General features: G+C 41.1%; 2 protein-coding genes across 4 annotated transcripts in view; both read right to left on the minus strand.

Moving 5' to 3' along the window:
• Positions 1-2855: 2855 nt before the first annotated feature.
• TMCO2 (transmembrane and coiled-coil domains 2) lies at positions 2856-5584 on the minus strand. The gene is made up of 2 exons (XM_061412378.1): positions 5197-5584; positions 2856-3256 (listed from the first exon to the last, which is right to left on the minus strand). The coding sequence occupies exons 1-2, from the start codon at positions 5428-5430 to the stop codon at positions 2942-2944; spliced, it is 549 nt and encodes a 182-aa protein (XP_061268362.1). The 5' UTR covers positions 5431-5584; the 3' UTR covers positions 2856-2941.
• A 7236-nt stretch (positions 5585-12820) lies between these two features.
• Positions 12821-19353, minus strand: part of RLF (RLF zinc finger) — an 80276-nt gene continuing 73743 nt past the window's right edge. For all 3 annotated transcript variants that reach the window (XM_061412371.1, XM_061412372.1, XM_061412373.1), the window contains one exon: positions 12821-17936. In XM_061412371.1, the coding sequence (XP_061268355.1) occupies positions 13287-17936 (4650 nt within the window). In that variant the 3' untranslated portion in view covers positions 12821-13286. The remainder of the gene's footprint in view (positions 17937-19353) is intronic.

Consider the following 19353-nt stretch of genomic DNA (forward strand, 5'->3'; position numbering starts at 1 on the left):
AAATTGAGACACTGACTTTAAAAGATTGATTGGCACTCCTTCAGCAGCACAATTAAAAACCTTCCCACCTACACTGTCAGATAATGTACGTTATTGATAACCCCCATCTGTTCTGTTCACGAATTAAAGCTGATTTGAGGATGAGGTTAGTGTGTCCTTGCCTGAAGCCAAAATCCTTCATGGTAGCTCTGGAAATAGCCAGTTCTCAGTCATCCTGAAATTCTCTTTGTCCTCCAGGTCAGCCACCCTCTTTTGTCTATGGCTGCGTGATAACCCCACCAGTAGGAATACTTTCCATGGCATTGCCTATGTAACCCTTTATGGGATAGCTCAATGTTGCTTTCTCTGCAAAGCCTTTCCTGGCCCCCACCCTGTATTCACTAGCCAACTTTTGCATGGTCTCATCTTTATTCAGCAGTTACATTTTAATTCCTGTGCACTAGACAAAAGTTATGATCAGAATTACCTGCAGAAATCCCTTAGGAAGATGCCACTTGGGAGACTGCTATATTGTCTCCTGTGGAACAAGGCAGCCAGTTTTTCTCGAGTATGGCAACAAATCACTGTTTATTTGCACATAAAATATTTCATTTAGGTGTCAAAGTGTTTCAGTGACTGTAATCACACTTGTGGCAAAAAGCACACACAAAAGCTATGACAAACATAGACAGAGACATCACCTTGTCGACAAAGGTACACAGTCAAAGCTGTGGTCTTTCCAGTAGTCGCGTACAGACGTGAGAGTTGGACCAGAAAGAAGGCTGAGTGCCCAAGAATCGATACTTTTGAATTATGGTTCTAGAGAAGACTCTTGAGAGTCCCTTGGACATCAAGGAGATCAAACTAGTTAATCCTAAAGGAAATCAAGCCTGAATATTCTTTGGAAGGACTGATGCGGAAGCGCCAATACTCTGGTTGCCTGATGTGAAAAATCCTAATGCTGGGAAAGATTGAGGGCAGGATAAGAAGGAGGAGACAGAGGATGAGATGGTTGGATGGCATCATTGATTCAATGGACATGAGTTTGAACAAACTCCAGGAGATAGTGAAGGACAGGGAAGCCTGGCATGCTGGGATCCATGGGGTCTCAAAGATTAGTGTACATGGGGTCTCCAAGAGTTGGACACATCTAAGTGACTGAACAAAAAACAAAGTTTGTGGAATCTGAGACTCACTGTGAGGACCACCTGCCACCATCTCTCCAGGAAGCTGTCTGTCTAATCAGGGGGACACACTCATTGAGTGGAACAGCAGGTAGGTGCCTCCTTCCCTTCTTCCCTCCCTGCTAAGCCAAGATTCACATGCGGAAAATTCACATAAGTCGAGATGATATGACCCTTGTTCAGTATTATCTTTTTTTTTTTTTTTTTGACCACACGGCTTGCAGGATCTTAGTTCCTCAACCAGGGATCTGATGCCGAAACCTCAGCCTCTCTGTACACTGGTGCCTAATTGAATCTGGGAAACAGAGATTTGGGTGAAGCAGAAAAGGATAGCTTTATTGCTTTGCCAGACGAAGAGGGACACAGTAGGCTAATGCCCTCAAAATCATGTGTCCCACTTGGGGAAGATAGCAAGAAGTTTTATAGTATTGTTCAAAGATGGCATGATCAATTCCTGGACATTCTTCTGATGGGTTGGTGGTGAGTAAGTTGGAGTCAGCAACAACAACCTTCAGGTCCGACTGGTGTGGGGTCTCCATGCTATGGGCAGCGCACCATCATTAATCAATAACTTGTCCCACTGAGAGGGGTTTCAGTATCTGCAAAACAGCTCAAAGATCTTGTGCTGTTGATGGGGAAACAGGACCTTGCCCCAAGGCTGCTCTTGAGTGTTTCTCCCTAGTCTTCTATCTCCTCTATCCTTAATTATGGGCTTCCCTGGTGGCCCGGCTGATAAAGAACCTGCCTGCCAATGCAGGAGACATGGGTTCCATCTCTGGGTCAGGAAGATACCCTGGAGTAGGAAATGGCAACCCACTCTGGTAATATTGCCATGGAAGTCCCATGGGCAGAGGAGCCTGGCAGGCTACGGTTCTTGGAGTTGCAAAGAGTCATTGGACAAGACCAAGCACTCATGAATGCAGGCACGCACCACCCTTCCCTAATTAACAGCAGCTTGAATCTACCCACTGGAACTCAGGGAAGGTCACGGAGGCTGAATGAAGGCCGTTTCCTATAATCAAAGAAATGGGGGATACAGAAAGAGTCTGTGCCTAGGAGCCCTATGGGACCCTGCACAATATCAAACTGAATCCATGCCCTTGGCAGTGAAAGTGTAGGCTCCTAACCACTGGGCCTCCAGGGAATTCCCTGTATTGTTTTTGTAATTCTTTGTTCTGAAATTACCCATCCAACCACCAAAACAGTGCCCCAGAAGTATTCAGGACAGATTCCCAATAATTACCATAATGCTCTTACTCTTAGCACAGAGTAAGAATTAGTAAAAGTTGGATAAAATCAAACAATCTCCTTTATGTCCAGCCCCATCCTTGCCCACCGCTGAACAATTAATGCAAGGAGATTCCAGGCCACGTATTTTAGACCAAAAACAAACAAAAAGGTCAGCCTCCTCTCTATAGGACAGTCCACAGCATCGCCCGTGACAGTACTCTCCTGTTTTTATTGCATCTAATCCAACCTCTTCAGCATGGAGCTCAAGGTCACATCCCTGACCATTCTCCCTTCTATTCCCTCCCCATGGTTCCTTTTCTATATGGCTGCTTATGGTCTCCAGCCTGCCAAGCAGGCCCCACAAACTCAGACATTTTTAACCACCATGATTCCCCACATGACCCCACCAAACATACAAAAGTGGAAACGGCCCTGCTGAATAGAGAACCAGTCCTGGCCAGGTAATTTCAATATAGTTCTCTATCTTTATTGATACACCACCGCACACACAAGGAAAACAGTGCTTTTCTAGAAAAGGTTGGAGTCCATCACATTTCAGATGTGGATGTAAACCCTGATGTAGGCAAGGGACTCTGGCAGTCAGAGCAGCTGCAGTAGTGGTCAGAGGAGTACTCCCTCTTTGTGGTAGGTTTTTGGGAAATGATCATCCCTTCCAAGTCCTTCACTTTGTTTTCCACTGTCTGAAGCTTTTTCAGAATCTTCTCTTGCAGACCCAAAGACAGGAAAATATTATTGTCTTGAAGTGTGAGATCACTCCCTTCTGGGTTGACCAGCAAAGCCTGAAAAAAATCTGAGCCTTTCTTGTAAAGTTTGTAGAGTGTGATTGCAAACAACAGTATTTTCTAAAATAAAACAACAGAAGTTGAATGTTACTTGTTTATTCACATGAAATGCCACAGTCTACTGTAGATGCGAAAACAAAACTCTAATAGTAATAATAATCCCTCATTCCTAACAAAACATCCTCACACCTATTTTGTCTTTTGATCTTTACTTACCACAAAGTAGAGAGGTAGGCAGGGCAGGGATTATTATTTGCATCTAATTAATAAAGATTATATTAGTAAATAATGTTTGCTGAAAGTTTGCTTCATGCAAGGCTCTGTGCTAGAAGTTGCCTTGCCTGTGCAGGACCTATTTATGTAGAAAAAAAAAAAAAGAACTAGAGAATTATTTAGATACCTTCCAGTTGGGACCCTGTCATTGTCCAAGGTCACATACTTGGAAATGGTAAAGCCACGACTGGAATCCAGGAATTCTGATTTCCATGTATATTCTCTTAGGACACGGCAGTCTGAAACACTGGATTTCTTGGTCATGGAAATTTTTTTTTAAAGGTGCTAGGACAGAGTCTAACTAGGAAAAGAAAAAAAAAATCACCTTTTTCCCTTATAATAACTAGCATTGCTTATTGAGCACTGTTAATGTGCTAAGTTTTATACATATAATACCTCCTTTAATTCTCACAAAAAACCCCAAGGGGGCACTGTTATCAAACCCATTTCACAGATAAGGAAACGGGGGTTTAGAGCCTAAGGGATTGCTCTCAGCTCACTCAGAAACCCCTGCAGTCTGACTCCAGAGTTTATTACCACTCTGTTATACACCTCTTTTCCTTGGATGAAGTGCCTGGAGGGCTGCGAATCCATCTGATTGAATTAAGCAATAACCAAACGAGCAGAACCAAGTAACACAGATGAGAGTTTGGTGTTTTGCCTTCTCTTCTATTAGTTAACTGAAATGCAGAATATGCATATGTAGATACACAAATCCCTGTTAGGGATTTCAATCAGTTGGACTATATTAAATGAGATTTTGGAGAATGTAATTTGGAATGCTAAAAATTGGGTTCGAATCTCAGCTTAGCCAGCATTTACAATCTATGTCACCTTGGGTAGGTGATAACCAAATTCCCTCACCTACAAAATGGAGTCAATAATCCCTGCCCTGCCTACCATGCAAAGTTTTCAAAGGTTGGGAGAAATGCAGGTGAGTGATTTCTCAAGAGGAGTGACATGAAAATAAGTGAATGCTACAAAATAATCCAATAATAACTTCTTTCAGCATTTACCAAGTAAACCAGTCACTCTGTAACAAAGCCCTCTTTAAACCCCATCTTCTTAAATTTAGGCTGAACGTCAATGCTCCTGTTTCCTTGTTTGTCACATGAAAAGAAACTCTATCCATTTCAGGGAATTGTTGAAATTCTCAAAAGATTTTAACTATATTATAAATATAGCTGTTATTATTGGTAATTAAACAGAAGTATATAAAATCCGAAATGTTTCTTGTAATTTAAGGAGCCCCTGTACATTCATTGCAGTGACTAAATAAACATATATATACATGCTTCCTCATCAGTTACAAAGCAAAGGCACAGTAGGAACAGAAAGGCAAAACCCAAGATGCCAGTTATACTTGTGGTGCTATTCTATAAGAAGTACTCTACATGGTGTCGGGCACATGGTTAGACACTCAAAGATGAATACGAATACATGATCAAAGAAATCTGGAGATAAGGCTGCCTTCTCATGTTATAAGCTTCTTTAATCTGTTTATTATAAGCAAGCCAAAGATCATTGTGAGAAAGCATTTTTATGTCAAAAAGCTAATTGAAGGAAAAATTTTAGGGATAACCTAATTTCAACCAACTACAGAGACAAAAGGTGCACTCTCGCTCATCTGCATGGTCTTAAAACTGGGTGGCAGCAGTATGGGAGAGAACTGACCAAATTTCACAATGCGTAACTATTTAAATTTCTCCATAACAAAAGAGTATAACCTGAATTGACTGAACACTTCGTTTCCATAAGGCATACATTCCCACTCCCAACAAAATCAAAAAGGAAATTCCCAGGATAACTTGCACAGCCGGAGCAAGGTTATCTAGTGGCCCCAAATTTGTTTGCTGAGGCACACTAGTCTCTCCCAGAAGAGTTGCTTGTAGATAATTCCATATCGAGCTCAAAGAGAGATAATCTATGATGATGTCCCAGATAGAAGATGAAGATGACATTTTAATATACCAGCAGCTCCAGGAACTACATGTGCAGAGGCTTCAGGAACCTAGATATGAGTTGGGAAGAGTGGTCTGGGAGTCCAGGTGTTCTGGAGCCACTGTGAGCTGTTCTTTGTGATGTCACTGTTCTGGAGGCCAGCTTGCTTCCCACCCACCCACTGAACCTTCTCACTCAAAACCAGCCAGGCAATGGCCTGAGTTTTCAGTTCAATCATATCACTTTCTCTGATCTTTGACCAGTCCCAGCGCTGACACAGCACTGTTCAATAGAACTTTCGGCAATGATGTATCAGGTCTTTCCAGTGTGGAAGCCACCGGTCACTTGAAATGTGGAGAGAGTGGCTGAGGGAGTGAATTTTACATTTCATTTAATTTGAATTAAATTTAAGTAGACACATGTGGTTACCTTCTTCGTGTATAGTGCCTTTCCAACAATCCACGGGATGGAGAGCAGTTTTCACATTTCAAATAAGAAAAGTGAGGTTAAGTGGAGATTTGAGGAGACAGGATTTGAAGAGGGACTTTCTAAAGAGCTGGGTTTCCCTGGTAGCTCAGCGGAAAAGAATCTGCCTGCCAATACAGGAGACACAGTTTGATCTCTGGGCTGGAAAGATCCCCTGGAGAAGGAAATGGCAACCCACTCCAGTATTCTTGCCTGGGAAGATCCCATGGGCAGAGGAGCCTGGCAGGTTATAGTCTACAGGGTTGCTAAGAGTCCAACACGACTACACACACACACACACACACACACACACACACACACACACACCCAAGCTAATAGTGTACTTGGTGAATGTGCAGGGAGGTTATTACTGGATCATTTTGTAGCATTTCCTTTTTTGTATGTCACTACTGCTTAGAAATTGTATCTTTGGGAAAGCTTTTGACATATTTGAGCCTCATTGTGCTCATCTATTTACGCCTTCGTAAGATTTATATAGGAACAAATGGTATAATTGCCTAAGCACTTTGTAAAGAGTAGCATGCTGTCCCATAACCTACATGCCATCTTATCAAATCCATTATTTACTGACTAGTACCTATGTACTTGTCAAGGAGGTATGAAGATAAAATACAAGGTCTGTTCCCAAGAGTCTTACATAAAAAAGGTAGTTCACACACAAGTGTATCATATAAATTGTGAGATCAGTTATGAAGACACCAAGAATCCAAGAGAGGGCTTGTACCAAGAGGAGAGGAGGGGCATGGTAAGGAGGGAGAGAAAGGGGGAATTATGAAAACTTCTGGAAAAATATTGTCTGATGCTTTTCTGGTTTGTTCATCTGGTTGACTCAAAGAAAGAACATGGATAGGGATGCCTGGAAAATATAACTATTTTGTTCTTTTAAAAAAATTGTTTATTTTTGGCTGTGTTAGGTCTTTGTTGCTTCTTGGGCTTTCCTCTAGTTTTGGTGAGTGGGGACTGCTCTGTTGAGGGTGTGGGCTTCTCACTGGGTGGCTTCTCTCGTTGAGGAGCACAGGCTCTAGGTGTGCGGGCTGGGTAGCTGCGGCTCTGTGCTCAGCAGTTGTGATGCATGGGCTTAGTTGCCCTGTGGCATGTGGGATCTTCCTGGACCAGGGATCGAACCTGGGTCCCTTGCATTGGCAGGCAGATTCTTAACCACTAGGCCATCAGGGAAGCCCTAACTGTCTTGTTCTTGCAGGAAGGGGAGGTACAGCAAGTTGCTCAAGGTGTCAATGTGTGCTGTGTGCTTAGTTGCTCAGTCGTGTCTGACTCTTGCAAACCCACACACTGTAGCCTGCCAGGCTTCTCTGTCCATGGGATTCTCCAGGCAAGAATACTGGAGTGGGTTGCCATTTCCTTCTCCAGGGGATCTTCTCAACTCAGGAATCGAACCTGGGTCTCCTGCATTGCAGGCAGACTCTTTACTGACTGAGTTACCAGGGTGTCAGGGACACATCTAGAACATGGAGTCTAGAATGGTGTTGGATATATAGTATTAAAACCATGTCAGGTCAAAATGACATACTGATTTAGGCGTGACTGTTAATGGTGTTAAACCTATAGTCTGCTTGTGACTGATCACAATTAGAATCTTTTCTAGAAAGGAATAAAAATTACTCAGGTAATTGTTTTACCATAACAAGTTAAACATAGGCCAGAAACCATTAAAGAATGTTAACCAGAAATTTTTTGGAGAAAAATATAGTTGTGACAACAGAATCATTACCCAAGATATCCTACACTAGATTCCCCTGTTACATGGCACCTTACATTTTACTTTCAAAACACTTGACACGATTAAGGTTATTTGTGCAATTTGGGGTTTGATATGTCTCCCATGACTACTGTGAACTGAAGGAAGACAGGGACCATGTTCATCTGATTCACTACCGTATGTTCATTGTATTCACTGCTTGGCACACAGCAGGCATTTGAGTATTTCTAAGTAAATACAAAGTCCCCTAGAAGAATTCCAAATATCCTTATAGCCTAAACTGTTTAATCATCAAGTGCCTATTCCATTGGTGTACTTGTTTCTATAGAAGTTTTACAGAGTAGCTGTTAAAAGAGGATAGGCACTTGGGAGTCTACTGGATCTGGCTTCAAATTTTGGCTGTACTATTCACGAACTTTGTTACCTTGGGCAGGTTACTTGAGGCTCAGTATCTTCATTGGTAAAGCAAGAGTAATTCCCACCTTATAGGACTACTGTAATGAGAATTCGGTAATTTGTGTAGAAGGTAAAGGCAACTATCATTTATAGTGATGTTTATGATCAAATGCTAGGTATTGTAGACTTCAATAGTATCAGTTCAGTTCAGTCACTCAGTCGTGTACAACTCTTTGCAACCCCATGAACTGCAGCACACCAGGCCTCCCTGTCCATCACCAACTCCCAGAGTTCACCCAAACTCATGTGCATCGAGTCGGTGATGCCATCCAGCCATCTCATCCTCTGTCATCCCCTTCTCCTCCTGCCCCCAATCCCTCCCAGCATCACGGTCTTTTCCAATGAGTCAATTCTTCACATGAGGTGGCCAAAGTATTGGAGTTTCAGCTCAGCACTAGTCCTTCCAATGAACACCCAGGACTGGTCTCCTTTAGGATGGACTGGTTGGATCTCCTTGCAGTCCAAGGGACTCCCAAGAGTCTTCTCCAGCACCACAGTTCAAAAGCATCAATTCTTTGGCGCTCAGCTTTCTTCACAGTACAACTCTCACATCCATACATGACTACTGGAAAAACCATATAGAGCTCCTCAAAGAGAATCTAGTCTGAAAAACCCATATATTGTTTGACTCCTCTTGGACGCCTAAACACTGAGGAAGAATTGATCACAATGGAAGGTGTATCTCAGCCCCGCTTTAGTATCATCCATCCAGCCATCTTTCAGTCATTTCCACAGTAGTGCCCTATTAAGACTCTGACTTAACATGCGGCAACTTGTGATTTACTTGGTACACACTTTCAAACCTTCACTAGACTCTTCATTTCCTGTCAAACAATACCCAAAATCTAGAACATGGTTATAGACACTGAAATACCTGCTGACCTATCTCATCTTCTAACTCTTTCCCTTTCCCTTAACTCTGGCTCTACTAGACTTGTCAGTGTCACTAACACACCCAGCTGTTACACCACAAAGATTTGGCACAGAATTGGATAATCCCAACTTCTTGTTTCTTCAGGTTTAAACATTGCTTTATTTACGGAAACTTTTTCTGTCCTTTTTTTGGTTCCCTCAGTCTGGGCATCTTTCATAGCACTTTTCATTATTTGCAGTTTTGTTTAATGTTTGTTGAACAGGTCACCCTCCTCGAAGAGGTTCAGGCCTCCAAATGCAGGCTGTTAGAGTATATTTCTGCAAGTGTAGACCAAGCGGGCCTGTTAGCACAGTGGGCCACTCTTGGTAGGCTCAGTTTTACATACTAGGAGGCCATGTCCCAAGTCAGGAGTATAAAGCCACTCGGTCTCACAGGCTACTCTGGGTATGAAGAAAGGACTGAACAACTTCTTTTAGAAGTTTCTTTCGGAAAGAAAAACTCAAGAGGATCCGCTGGTGGTCCCTCCAGTGGTTAGAACTCTGAGTGGAAGCACTGCTGTGCTTCCATCCCTAGTTGGGGAAACTGCAAGTAGCCTGTGGTGTGGCAAAAAAAAAAAAAAAGAAAATCTTTTTCAAAAGTCACATGTTATTCGCAGAGACAGTAATTTCTGTTTTCCATCTCTTTCTCAAATGAGGAAGTGTCAGCACTGGACACATAACTGGAGTTGAACCTGCATGACTCAGAGCAGGATCTGCATGACCTGGCTTTTACCCATGCTTCCAACTTTATTTCCCATTACAAGCTTTCACAGAAAGTACAGCTCAATTACAAAACTGGTATTTCTGGTACTTTAAATGCCACCTGCGACTTTCCATCTTTCATCCTTCACATTAAGTTCCCCTTCCTGATATTTTCCCAGTCAGATGAGACTGGAAAGAAACTTAGCTCCACTTATTCCTAATTTTTATCAGCTAGACACTGCTGATCCCCATCTTTTTGATCTGTCAAGTAAGAATACTAACAGTACTGACTTCATGGAGTTATGAAAATTCAACAATATTGTTAAGTACTTAAAAAAAAAAGTCTAATTATCCTGCAATCTCACAGCACTTTCCACTTTGTATTCTAGGCCTCTGCTTCTAGAACTTTTCTGTGCCTATGAATCATCTGGAGATGTTACTGAAATGCTGATTTTGGTCAAGGAGGTCTGGACTTGACATTCTACATTTTGAACAAGTTCCTAGATGACATCCATGCTGCCGGCCCACAGTCATACTTTGATTCTTTGCAACCCCATGGGCTGCAGCTCATCAGGCTCCTCCATCCATAGGATTCTCCAAGCAATACTAGAATGGGTTGCCATGTCTTTCTCCAGAACTTCCTGACCCAAGGATCGAACCAGTGTCGCTTAAGTCTCTTGCACTGGCAGGCGGGTTTTTTACCACTAGCGCCACCTGGAAAGCCTACCCCAGCCCTCACATTGAAGCTCCATAATGGCAGACTCCTTAACAAATTCGTTATTTTTATGTCCCCCAAATACCTGTAATTATCTGTAAGTATGTGTGTACTTAAGTGTTTGGCTAATGAGTAACTCCGTCCTTCAATGACTGTCCTTGCCCGTGCAGCTCAGAAGCAGGCAACCTGGGACGGAGGGGATAGGCTGGGGCTGAAATCCCTAGGAAGGCTCATCAAAACCTTTCTTCTCCACATTGCCCACTTGTTCCTTTTCACATATGTGCTCACAAACATGGAGAAACACAGAAGCAGGAGAATTCTGGGTAAAGGGCAAGAATCAAAGTGTCTGGCATTCTCGATTTCTACCTATTAATTTTAGGGGGCACAAACTCAGCGCTTCCAGGTCTGGAGGATTTGGAGGACAATCCCCAAAGAGGTATCAAGTAAAAATGATAGTACTAAAAGCTTCAAAAATAACCCTCTGACCTTCTGTATTATCATATAATCACACATGCTGGTTTTAACAGAACGTCATCTTCAGTAAACATCAAAGGCTTCCCTGGCGATCCAGTGGTCAAGATTCTGCCTTCTAATGGAGGGAGTGCAGGTTCAGTTCCTAGCACAGGAGCTAAGATCCCACCGGCTTCCAAGCCAAAAAACCAAAACATAAAAAGAGAAGCAATATTGTAACAAATTCAATAAAGACTTTTAAAATGGTCCATATTGAAATATCTTTAAAAAAAAAAAAAGATCAAAAGAAGCAAACCATTCCAACTAGAATAGAAAATGCTTCTAGGATCATATTAAAGCAAACTTTCAACTGGGTTCTAAAAACTAGGGTTTGGTACTACTGCCAGTGACTCACTTGGTCCTTCCAGGGTGTAGGAATTAGGAGTGGTTGAATACAGTTGAGTCTTTTTCTTTTGGCCAAACCACACAGCATGTGGGACCTTGGTTCCCCAACCAGGGATCAAATCTGTGCCGCTTGCAGTGGGAATGCAGAGCCCTAACTAAACCACTGGACCACTGGGGACTTCCCCTTTTTGGATGGATACAGTTGAGTCTTAAAATTAGCAGCTTTCTCTTGGTCTGGTCTAAAAATCTCTAGAATGAGGAATTTTTAAGATGAGGCCACGGGTTATTTCTCATCCTCAGACTACAGGTAAAGGACCTTTTGAAACAATCACTTACACCTCAACACTTCGTAAGGCAGGAAACTGAAGCCCAGAGGGGAAATGAGCTCAAGATCCCAAAGAACTCAGTCAGTAGTGACCTCAGCCTCTAAGAAGTTCCACTGTTTCTGCCACTTTTGCTTTCAGTAGAATCTTGTTTGAGAATCTTGTATCCTACTAAGATCTGAGCCAAGAAATGACTTCAGCTTGGTGGTGGTGGTAGTGGTGGTAGGGTGCTTTAGACTCTTAGGCTGAGGAGGTGGTAGAATAAAATTCTTTAAGAGCTGACAAAACAAGGTTTAAGGGTCAGAGAAAAGATCTTAAAATTCTAACCAGAGGCATAAGAAGGTGATTTTAGGACTATCTGTGTCATTTCATTGTTAAATAATGATAAAGTGACTTCACAAAGAACAGAGAATAAAGCTGCTATATAAGAAAACAGTGCTTTTCTTGTCATTATACATGGATGTCCCACTGTCCACTGAAACTTTAACACAGAGGCCAAACTCATCTTGTGTTTCTATTGTCTTCCCCCAAACTCCTTTTTAGTCTTGCCTCAGTTGGTTGCATCCATCACTACAGAACCTTAAGTTTTCCTCAAAACATTTTCTCTACCCTCCAGTGCATAATAATCCTCTTAAATTTCTCAATTTCATCTACTCGTCCCTCTGCTGCCGTTGTTTGCCTCTCACCAAGTTTGCCTCAATTACTTTAACGGACTTAGATCTGTTTCCATTCTCAGCCCCTCCAATCACACTCATTTCAAGCAATCTACAGATTAATATGAATGTTGTTTAAAATTCTGTAAAGGCTCTCGGCTGCCTATGGACTCAAGTCCAAAGTCCTCCGTGTTCGTGGTCTGGTTCCTATCTCTACAAGAAGCTCATATGCTCCAGTGCTCCCCTTTTACTGCCAGCCTATCACATTACTTGTAGTTGCCTGGAAACATGGCTTTATTATCTCTGAATGTGTTGAGCCGTATGCCTGGCATACCCTCTCCTTTCTACCTGAAAAACTCCTGAACATCCTCTTCCAGGAGCTACCTTGACTCCCAGAGTTAATTACTCTATTACTCTATCTTAGAATTTTCTTTCCACAAATTTTTTAAGACAACAGTCATTCAAAAGGAAGCTTGATCTGAATGGTTTGGTTAAGAACCGGGGTAAAATATAAGTGCACATTTCAGAAAATACATGTGCAATTCCAATTCATGTGTGGCATGAAAACTCATTATGAGTAAACAAAAAAAATGGGTGAAAAATTGTAATTTATTGAAACTCAACTCAAAAAATATAAGATGCTGTAGTGTACAATATATTACACAAAGCACCCTCAGGCGCACATTCAAGTCAAGTAAGAACTCCATACCCCCTTCCCTAGCCCTCCCACCCTGGGATCTTAGTATCTGTTCCATATACAATCATGCACACTGAATTTGAAAAAGGAAGCCCCAATATATTTTGATGTATTAATTAGCACCAAACAAGAATACAGTTCCATTTTTTAATAAACAAAACAAAAAACCCAATCAATAAACCAACTGGAGAGCTAATGGACTCAGCCAATACTGCTGACATAGATATTATACATTCATGTAAATACACAGCCTATTCTACCCTAATGATGGTGTGGCTGGTTCTCAGCCTTTGTTCAAGTTGGCAACTGTCCCCACGTTGCAGTGCTGGAGCCAGTCTGTTTCTAAAACAAAATTGCTATTTAGGAACTTCCTACACAAAGCTCATCTGTCTTTTTTGTTGGAAACAAGTCTAAAATTGGTGTGGAAAACTTAGATCTTTCAAGGACAACCACTGGCCGAAGATAATGAAGCTGTTTTAAGGCAAGTTCTCCACAGTCTGTTAATGCTTTGTCCAATACGACCCTCAGGTTTTCCAAGGAGGGAACTGTTGTCGTCTCAGCTACTATTAAAGGTGGGATTGCAGTCAGGTTCTCATGAATTGCAGAGTCACTGGAAGAATGAGGTATGTCAACTTCAGGGTCATTGTCATTCACCATATTGTTTGCCATAACACTCCCTGTTAAGTCATTACACGGTTGTGAAGAATTACTTAATGTTAAGTGCTCTGAAGGCTCCCAATCATCAAAATCATCTTCTTTCTCTTCACTTTCCTGAATAAATTTCAGAAATGAAGATTCAAATCCCATTGGTTTATAAGTCTTCAAATCAAATGACCTGGGCTGTGGATGCTTCCTGAAATTCTCTTTTGGAACATGGGTTGAATTTTTTACAGTGTTTTCTTGCCCTGAACTTTGCTGCCCAGTTTCTGAGTCTTTGATCCTGGGTAAAGGCAGCTGGAAACTTGTGAAATAAGTCCCACTTTCAGTCCCATCAGAATTAGGTATGGAATTTTCTATTTTACAAGGAGGAGGCTGAACTATATTACATTGTTCCAAAGAAGTGGTTTCTGAACTATGGTTACATTTCAGAGTTCCTCTGTAGAGCAGAGAATCTGCATCAAAAACTGGGTTGCTCTCTGTACATCCTTTCTGGCCTCCATCCCTTTCGCCTGGATGAAGGGGGTCAGCGGTCTGCACAGGCATGCTAGTGTCTGCTGGGGGATGGCTATGCTGTATGAGCTCTGATTCACAGCTTCCATCTTCTTCTTTCTTTATATAGGGCTCTGCTTCAGAAATGGGCTCCTCCTTAATTTTGGTACCGTACTTAACACACATGACAAGGTTTTCCATCTGTTGCTCTAGGTAGGCACTACTCATCTGATGGGTGCGTTTGTAATGCCTCACTATGCTGCTCTCCAACTTCACCACAGACAAGCATCCTTGAACCATGCAGGGGTACTGTGTGTGCTCAGAATGCTCCACACACATATGGAGGGCTTCAGCTCTCGTTTTAAAACTAATTGGAGCTTTTTTGTCTTTGATTAAGCCACACTTTTTAGCCTTGGCATTAAACGATTTCCTGGTCGTCTGATGTTCGTGCCCCTGAGGGTGAGCTGTTTGACACACCTTTTCACTCCGTAGTAACCTTTCATTTGCTACTTTCTGGCTTCTAAACAGATCATCATAATAGTCCTTATGTCGGTAATATACATGTTGAGAATAATTGCTGCGATGGGTGAAAATCTGGCCACAGCCATTAAGATCACAATGAATTTCATAGTCTGAATGTATTTCTCCTTCAATGTTATGCTGTTCCATCAAGTGGTGCTTCAACTTACTGAATGTATAAAAAACAGCAGGGCACTGAGGCTGGTTACAGGAAAATCTGGCCACTGACTCAGCTTCAGAAAGCACTTTCGGCTCTTCAATGTGATCTAGGTTATGAGAGTCACTACAGTGCTTCGCAAGAGCTTTGGAACACAGGAAGCGTTTGTTACATTCCTTATATTTGCAGGCAAATATCTTTTTACATTTGACAAGTTCCCTTTTGGTTCTCGCTTTGTCTTTCTCTAAACATAACTGCTCTTTGTTGTATTGATGTACAGTCCTGTAATGGCGAATCAAGCCTTTGAGATTGGTGAAGGAGGAGTTGCAAGTTTTATGAATACAATGGAATGGTTTGTGGTATTTATTCAAAATGTAGCAGAGATTTCCTTTAGCAACAGTTCTCCTGCTACCTCTGCCCTCTCTTCCTTCTCCTTCTTCTCTATGGCTGCCTATTGGTGATGAGAGATCAGATATTTTGCTTTCCGTTTCTTCACAGGATGACTCCAAATCTGTTTCCGAACTGCACTCATCCTTTTTAGAATGACAGTGTGGCTTCTCAGAGTTACCACTGGGATCACCTCCAAGTTCTGAAGGACAATCAACTTTCAACCTGTCTACTGAGCATGGGCCTTCATGATCACATTTTTCATTATCTAATAGTTTTTGAGTTACTCTGTCGCTGCCAATTTGATGTTTATTTTTATAATGAATCCTAAGGTGTGTTTTTCGCGTAAATGACCTTTGGCAAATATGACACTGGAACGGGGAATACCGATGTTGAAACATGGTTAACTGAAGGACTTTTTCTTTTGAATAATTATGCTTTTTAAGATAATGCATTAACAAAGCCTCTCTAGTCACAAATTCATATTTGCATCCTTGAAGCTCGCAGAAAAAAGGCTTGGCTGCCAACTGCGCCAGGTACTGACTTGGCATATTTTCATCTTGATTCTGAAAATTAAGATCTGAGATTGTAGCTGAAACTGCTTGAAGAGACTTAGCACCACTGGATGGGTACCCCTGCAATGACCCTGAGAAAGATCCATGGGTTATTGAGTTTTTCAAGCTTAAATGTTTCAAGCGTAACAGAAGTTCCAACATGGTATCCTCTGTACAGGGCCTTTTAGAGGCACAGATGGAGGCTTCTGAGGAATAGCCTTGATGTTCTCGTTTACATTTAGTATGGATATTGTGATCCAGACCTTCATCTGGGGAGTCACTGTTTGTATCTGAGCTGGGTTTAGGTTCTGCATCAAACTTTTCAGTCGTTGGATTGTGTTCATTACCCAAACAGGGAAAGAGATCCTTTGTCTTTACCTTTTTGGGTTTGAAATGGTATGGATGAACCTTCCGTAGGTGCTTCTGCATGCCTCTTGCGTTTTTGTATGTGGAACCACAGCCATCAAAACCACAGGTAAACTTAGTCCCATCAAAACAAACTGCTACATTGGAACATTTCTCCTTTAAACTGGAGGGCACAAAAACTTTTTCATGAGATAATAATATATCCTGCATGGTTTCAGAGTGATCCAGTGTGTCAATTAACTCTTCATTCATGGAAGCTGAAGAGCTATGACTTAACTGATCACTAGAATTACTGTCACTGTTTTCTTTCAGATTTTCTGTAGTTTCTATCTGAGAACTAGCTGATCCTGCACAGAAGAGAAGATCCTCTGGTAAACGTGACTTATCAGTTTGGTCAAGCAGATGGGGCTGATCAATACAATCCTGCTTTTCACCTGCTGCCGGCTCAAGTTTCACTGTTTTCTTCACATCTCCATTTGAACTTTCAACATTATGCATTGAGAGGTGATTCTGATATTCAATTTTGGAATAATAGAACTTTTTGCAGCCAACGAAGTTGCACGTGTAAGATGCATCCCTAAAGTGTTGTGCTTCATGGTGGTAAAGCTGTCCCAAGTCACTGAAAACAATATTACAGCCATTTAATTCACATTTATAACGCAGATCATCATGTTTTTGTTTATGGTTAAGCAGTTCGTTCACTGATCCAAACCTAGCATAGCAATCTATAGATACACACATATAAGGCTGAGGACCACAATGCACTTGTTCGTGCTCTCGCAGGTGAAAAGCAGACATGAAATGTCGTCGACAATAAGTACACTTCTCTCTTCTATTTTTCATATCTAAGTAGTGCTTGGCATTTTCATCATTATTTTGGTGTTCAGCTTTAAGATGCACACTTAAGTATTTGAACTGCTTAAACACACGGGAACAGTCTGTGCCAGGACATGGGTACAAATCTCTGTCTTGCAGGTGGCAATCTTCTAATTTGCTGAATGTGACATATTCATGTGACTCTCCTTTGGCTTGTTCATTCAGTGACTGACCTTGCTCCAGGGCTGCAGAGGGGCTCTTGGGACAGATTCCCTTTTGAGAGCCTTTCAAGAGTAATTTCTTTCTAGAGCGGTCCCTTCTGCTTGGTGGCATTTTAACATGTTCCATCACATGAGGAACAAATATTTCTTTTCTCTTGAATTTTTTAATACAAACCGGACAGGTGTAAATTCCATCTTCCATATGCATCTTAGAATGATGAAGAATCCTGGCCTCTATACATTCTCGCTTACATAACAAACAGAAAAATTTATACTGAAGCCACCTCTGGTATCTTTCAGAAGAACCAATGGGTTTCTTGTCTCTTTTCTCCTTATGTTGATCTGTCACATCTCTTCTTCTATATTGTTTATCTTCTTTACCTTCCTCATAGTCACTGAGAAATGACTCTAAAACATCTGTGTCATTAATAGACATTTCATAGCCACTTAGATCATCATCAGAATCTGAGGCTTCTTGTCCTAGAAGTTGGTGGCAGTGTCGTTTTAAAGTTTTCCAGTCCCAAAATTCAGGATCAAAAGGCCAGTGGGCTTTTAAAGCTAGTAAAAGCTCACATCGGAGAGAATTTGGAACTGGTGCATTTTCTTCATCAAATTTTTGATCTGGTTGGGAATACAGTTCTTCCAACATGTTAAATCCATCCAAACTGGGTTCAATTAAAAATTCTGTAAGTTGACAAGCTCGTCTAACTTCTAAATCTTCTGGCAAAAGACAAGCAATTGTTTTACAAACTGATGCCTTCATTTCTTCATCCTCACTTGTTCTGAGTTGAAGAGCTCTGACACACAGTAAAATCGACACCCCAAGACCAGCATCTTGTGCCTGTTAAGAAAAACAGGGAAGAAAAGGTTTTTTTTCCATATGGAAAACTACATAAATTTGGAAATACTACATAAATTTCACTGATAGTATACACACATACACTCTTCTTAAAACTTATAAACAACAACAATGTACATTTATAGAGTATCCAACTTTATAAAGCACTGCATATTATTATTATTATTTGGCCACACTGTGCAGCATGCAGGATCTTAGTTCCCCAACCAGTAACAAAACCCATGTTCCCTGCAGTTGAAATGTGGAGTCTTAACGAATGGACCGCCAGGCAAGTCCCAAAGCACTGCATATTAAAGCAGTCCTTAACCCTCAGCAATCTACCTATGTGCCAAATGTGTAAATTAAAAAGGCACATAAATTCAGAGGAGCTCAGAATAAATAAGGTCAATGAAAGAGTCAAAAAAGAACTGTCTCAGCTGGGTAGGAAGGATAGGGCTTAAATAAATGGGTTTAAGAGGAAATACATGTGTAAAAGGGAGTTTAAGACTGAATTCAATTTAAAAAATTCATGTATCATGAACAACTGGGTGTTTTCAAAACCTCAAGGGTAAAATAAATGATTATTCCGTTTCCTCCAAAAAAAAAAAATCAGTACTTTATAGTTACAGGTGTACTGAATCTGTTTCCCATAGAAAAACAAAAGAAAATTTCTCTAAAGCAGCAGGTTCTCAGAAATTAGTCAAAAATCATGAAAAAGACCTGGTTGTATATGATAAAAGGCAAGTGCATTTAAAATGATCCTTTCATGTGAGAGGCTGAAAGGATATGTGAAAATAATATGAACAAAGAAAAGCAGGATCTTATGGCAGAGTAGCTTAAAATACAGTACTGAAAAGCACAGAATTTTGAGCCAGACTGACTGCCTTTGAACCCCAGCTTCACAACAGTGACAAGTTCTTAACGCCTCTAAGCCTCAGTCCCCTTATCTGTAAAATGACAACTGTAGCGGCAATATTAGATTTTCTCCTAATGTTGTTATAAAAATGAAGTAAGGTAACAGAAAGTGATTAATACAATGTTGGCACACAGTACGTATTCAACAGAATCCCATATAAAATACTTGATGATAAATCCCACTGTTCAATTTGCTAAGCAATTATTCTGTGTTGGGTACCATTCTAAATTCTGAGAACACAATGAAATAACTGCCATCAATATACAGAACCCTTATTAATCTTGGACATTATTCTGAATAAACTTTTTGCATAGATTATCCTCATTTGGCTTCGCTATATCCCACGTGCCCTTGATACAATATGCCAAGGCACTTCTTCAGTTTCCTGTTTAAAAACCTATCAAATTATTCATATCCATCAGTTTCTTCAAAATTCAGTTCCACATTCCACACCCTAATTCTAATTTATTCACCACTCCTTTAACAAGTAACTACCCATTCAGA

This window comes from Bos javanicus, chromosome 3, assembly GCF_032452875.1.
Source record: "Bos javanicus breed banteng chromosome 3, ARS-OSU_banteng_1.0, whole genome shotgun sequence".
NCBI classification, from domain to species: domain Eukaryota; kingdom Metazoa; phylum Chordata; class Mammalia; order Artiodactyla; family Bovidae; genus Bos; species Bos javanicus.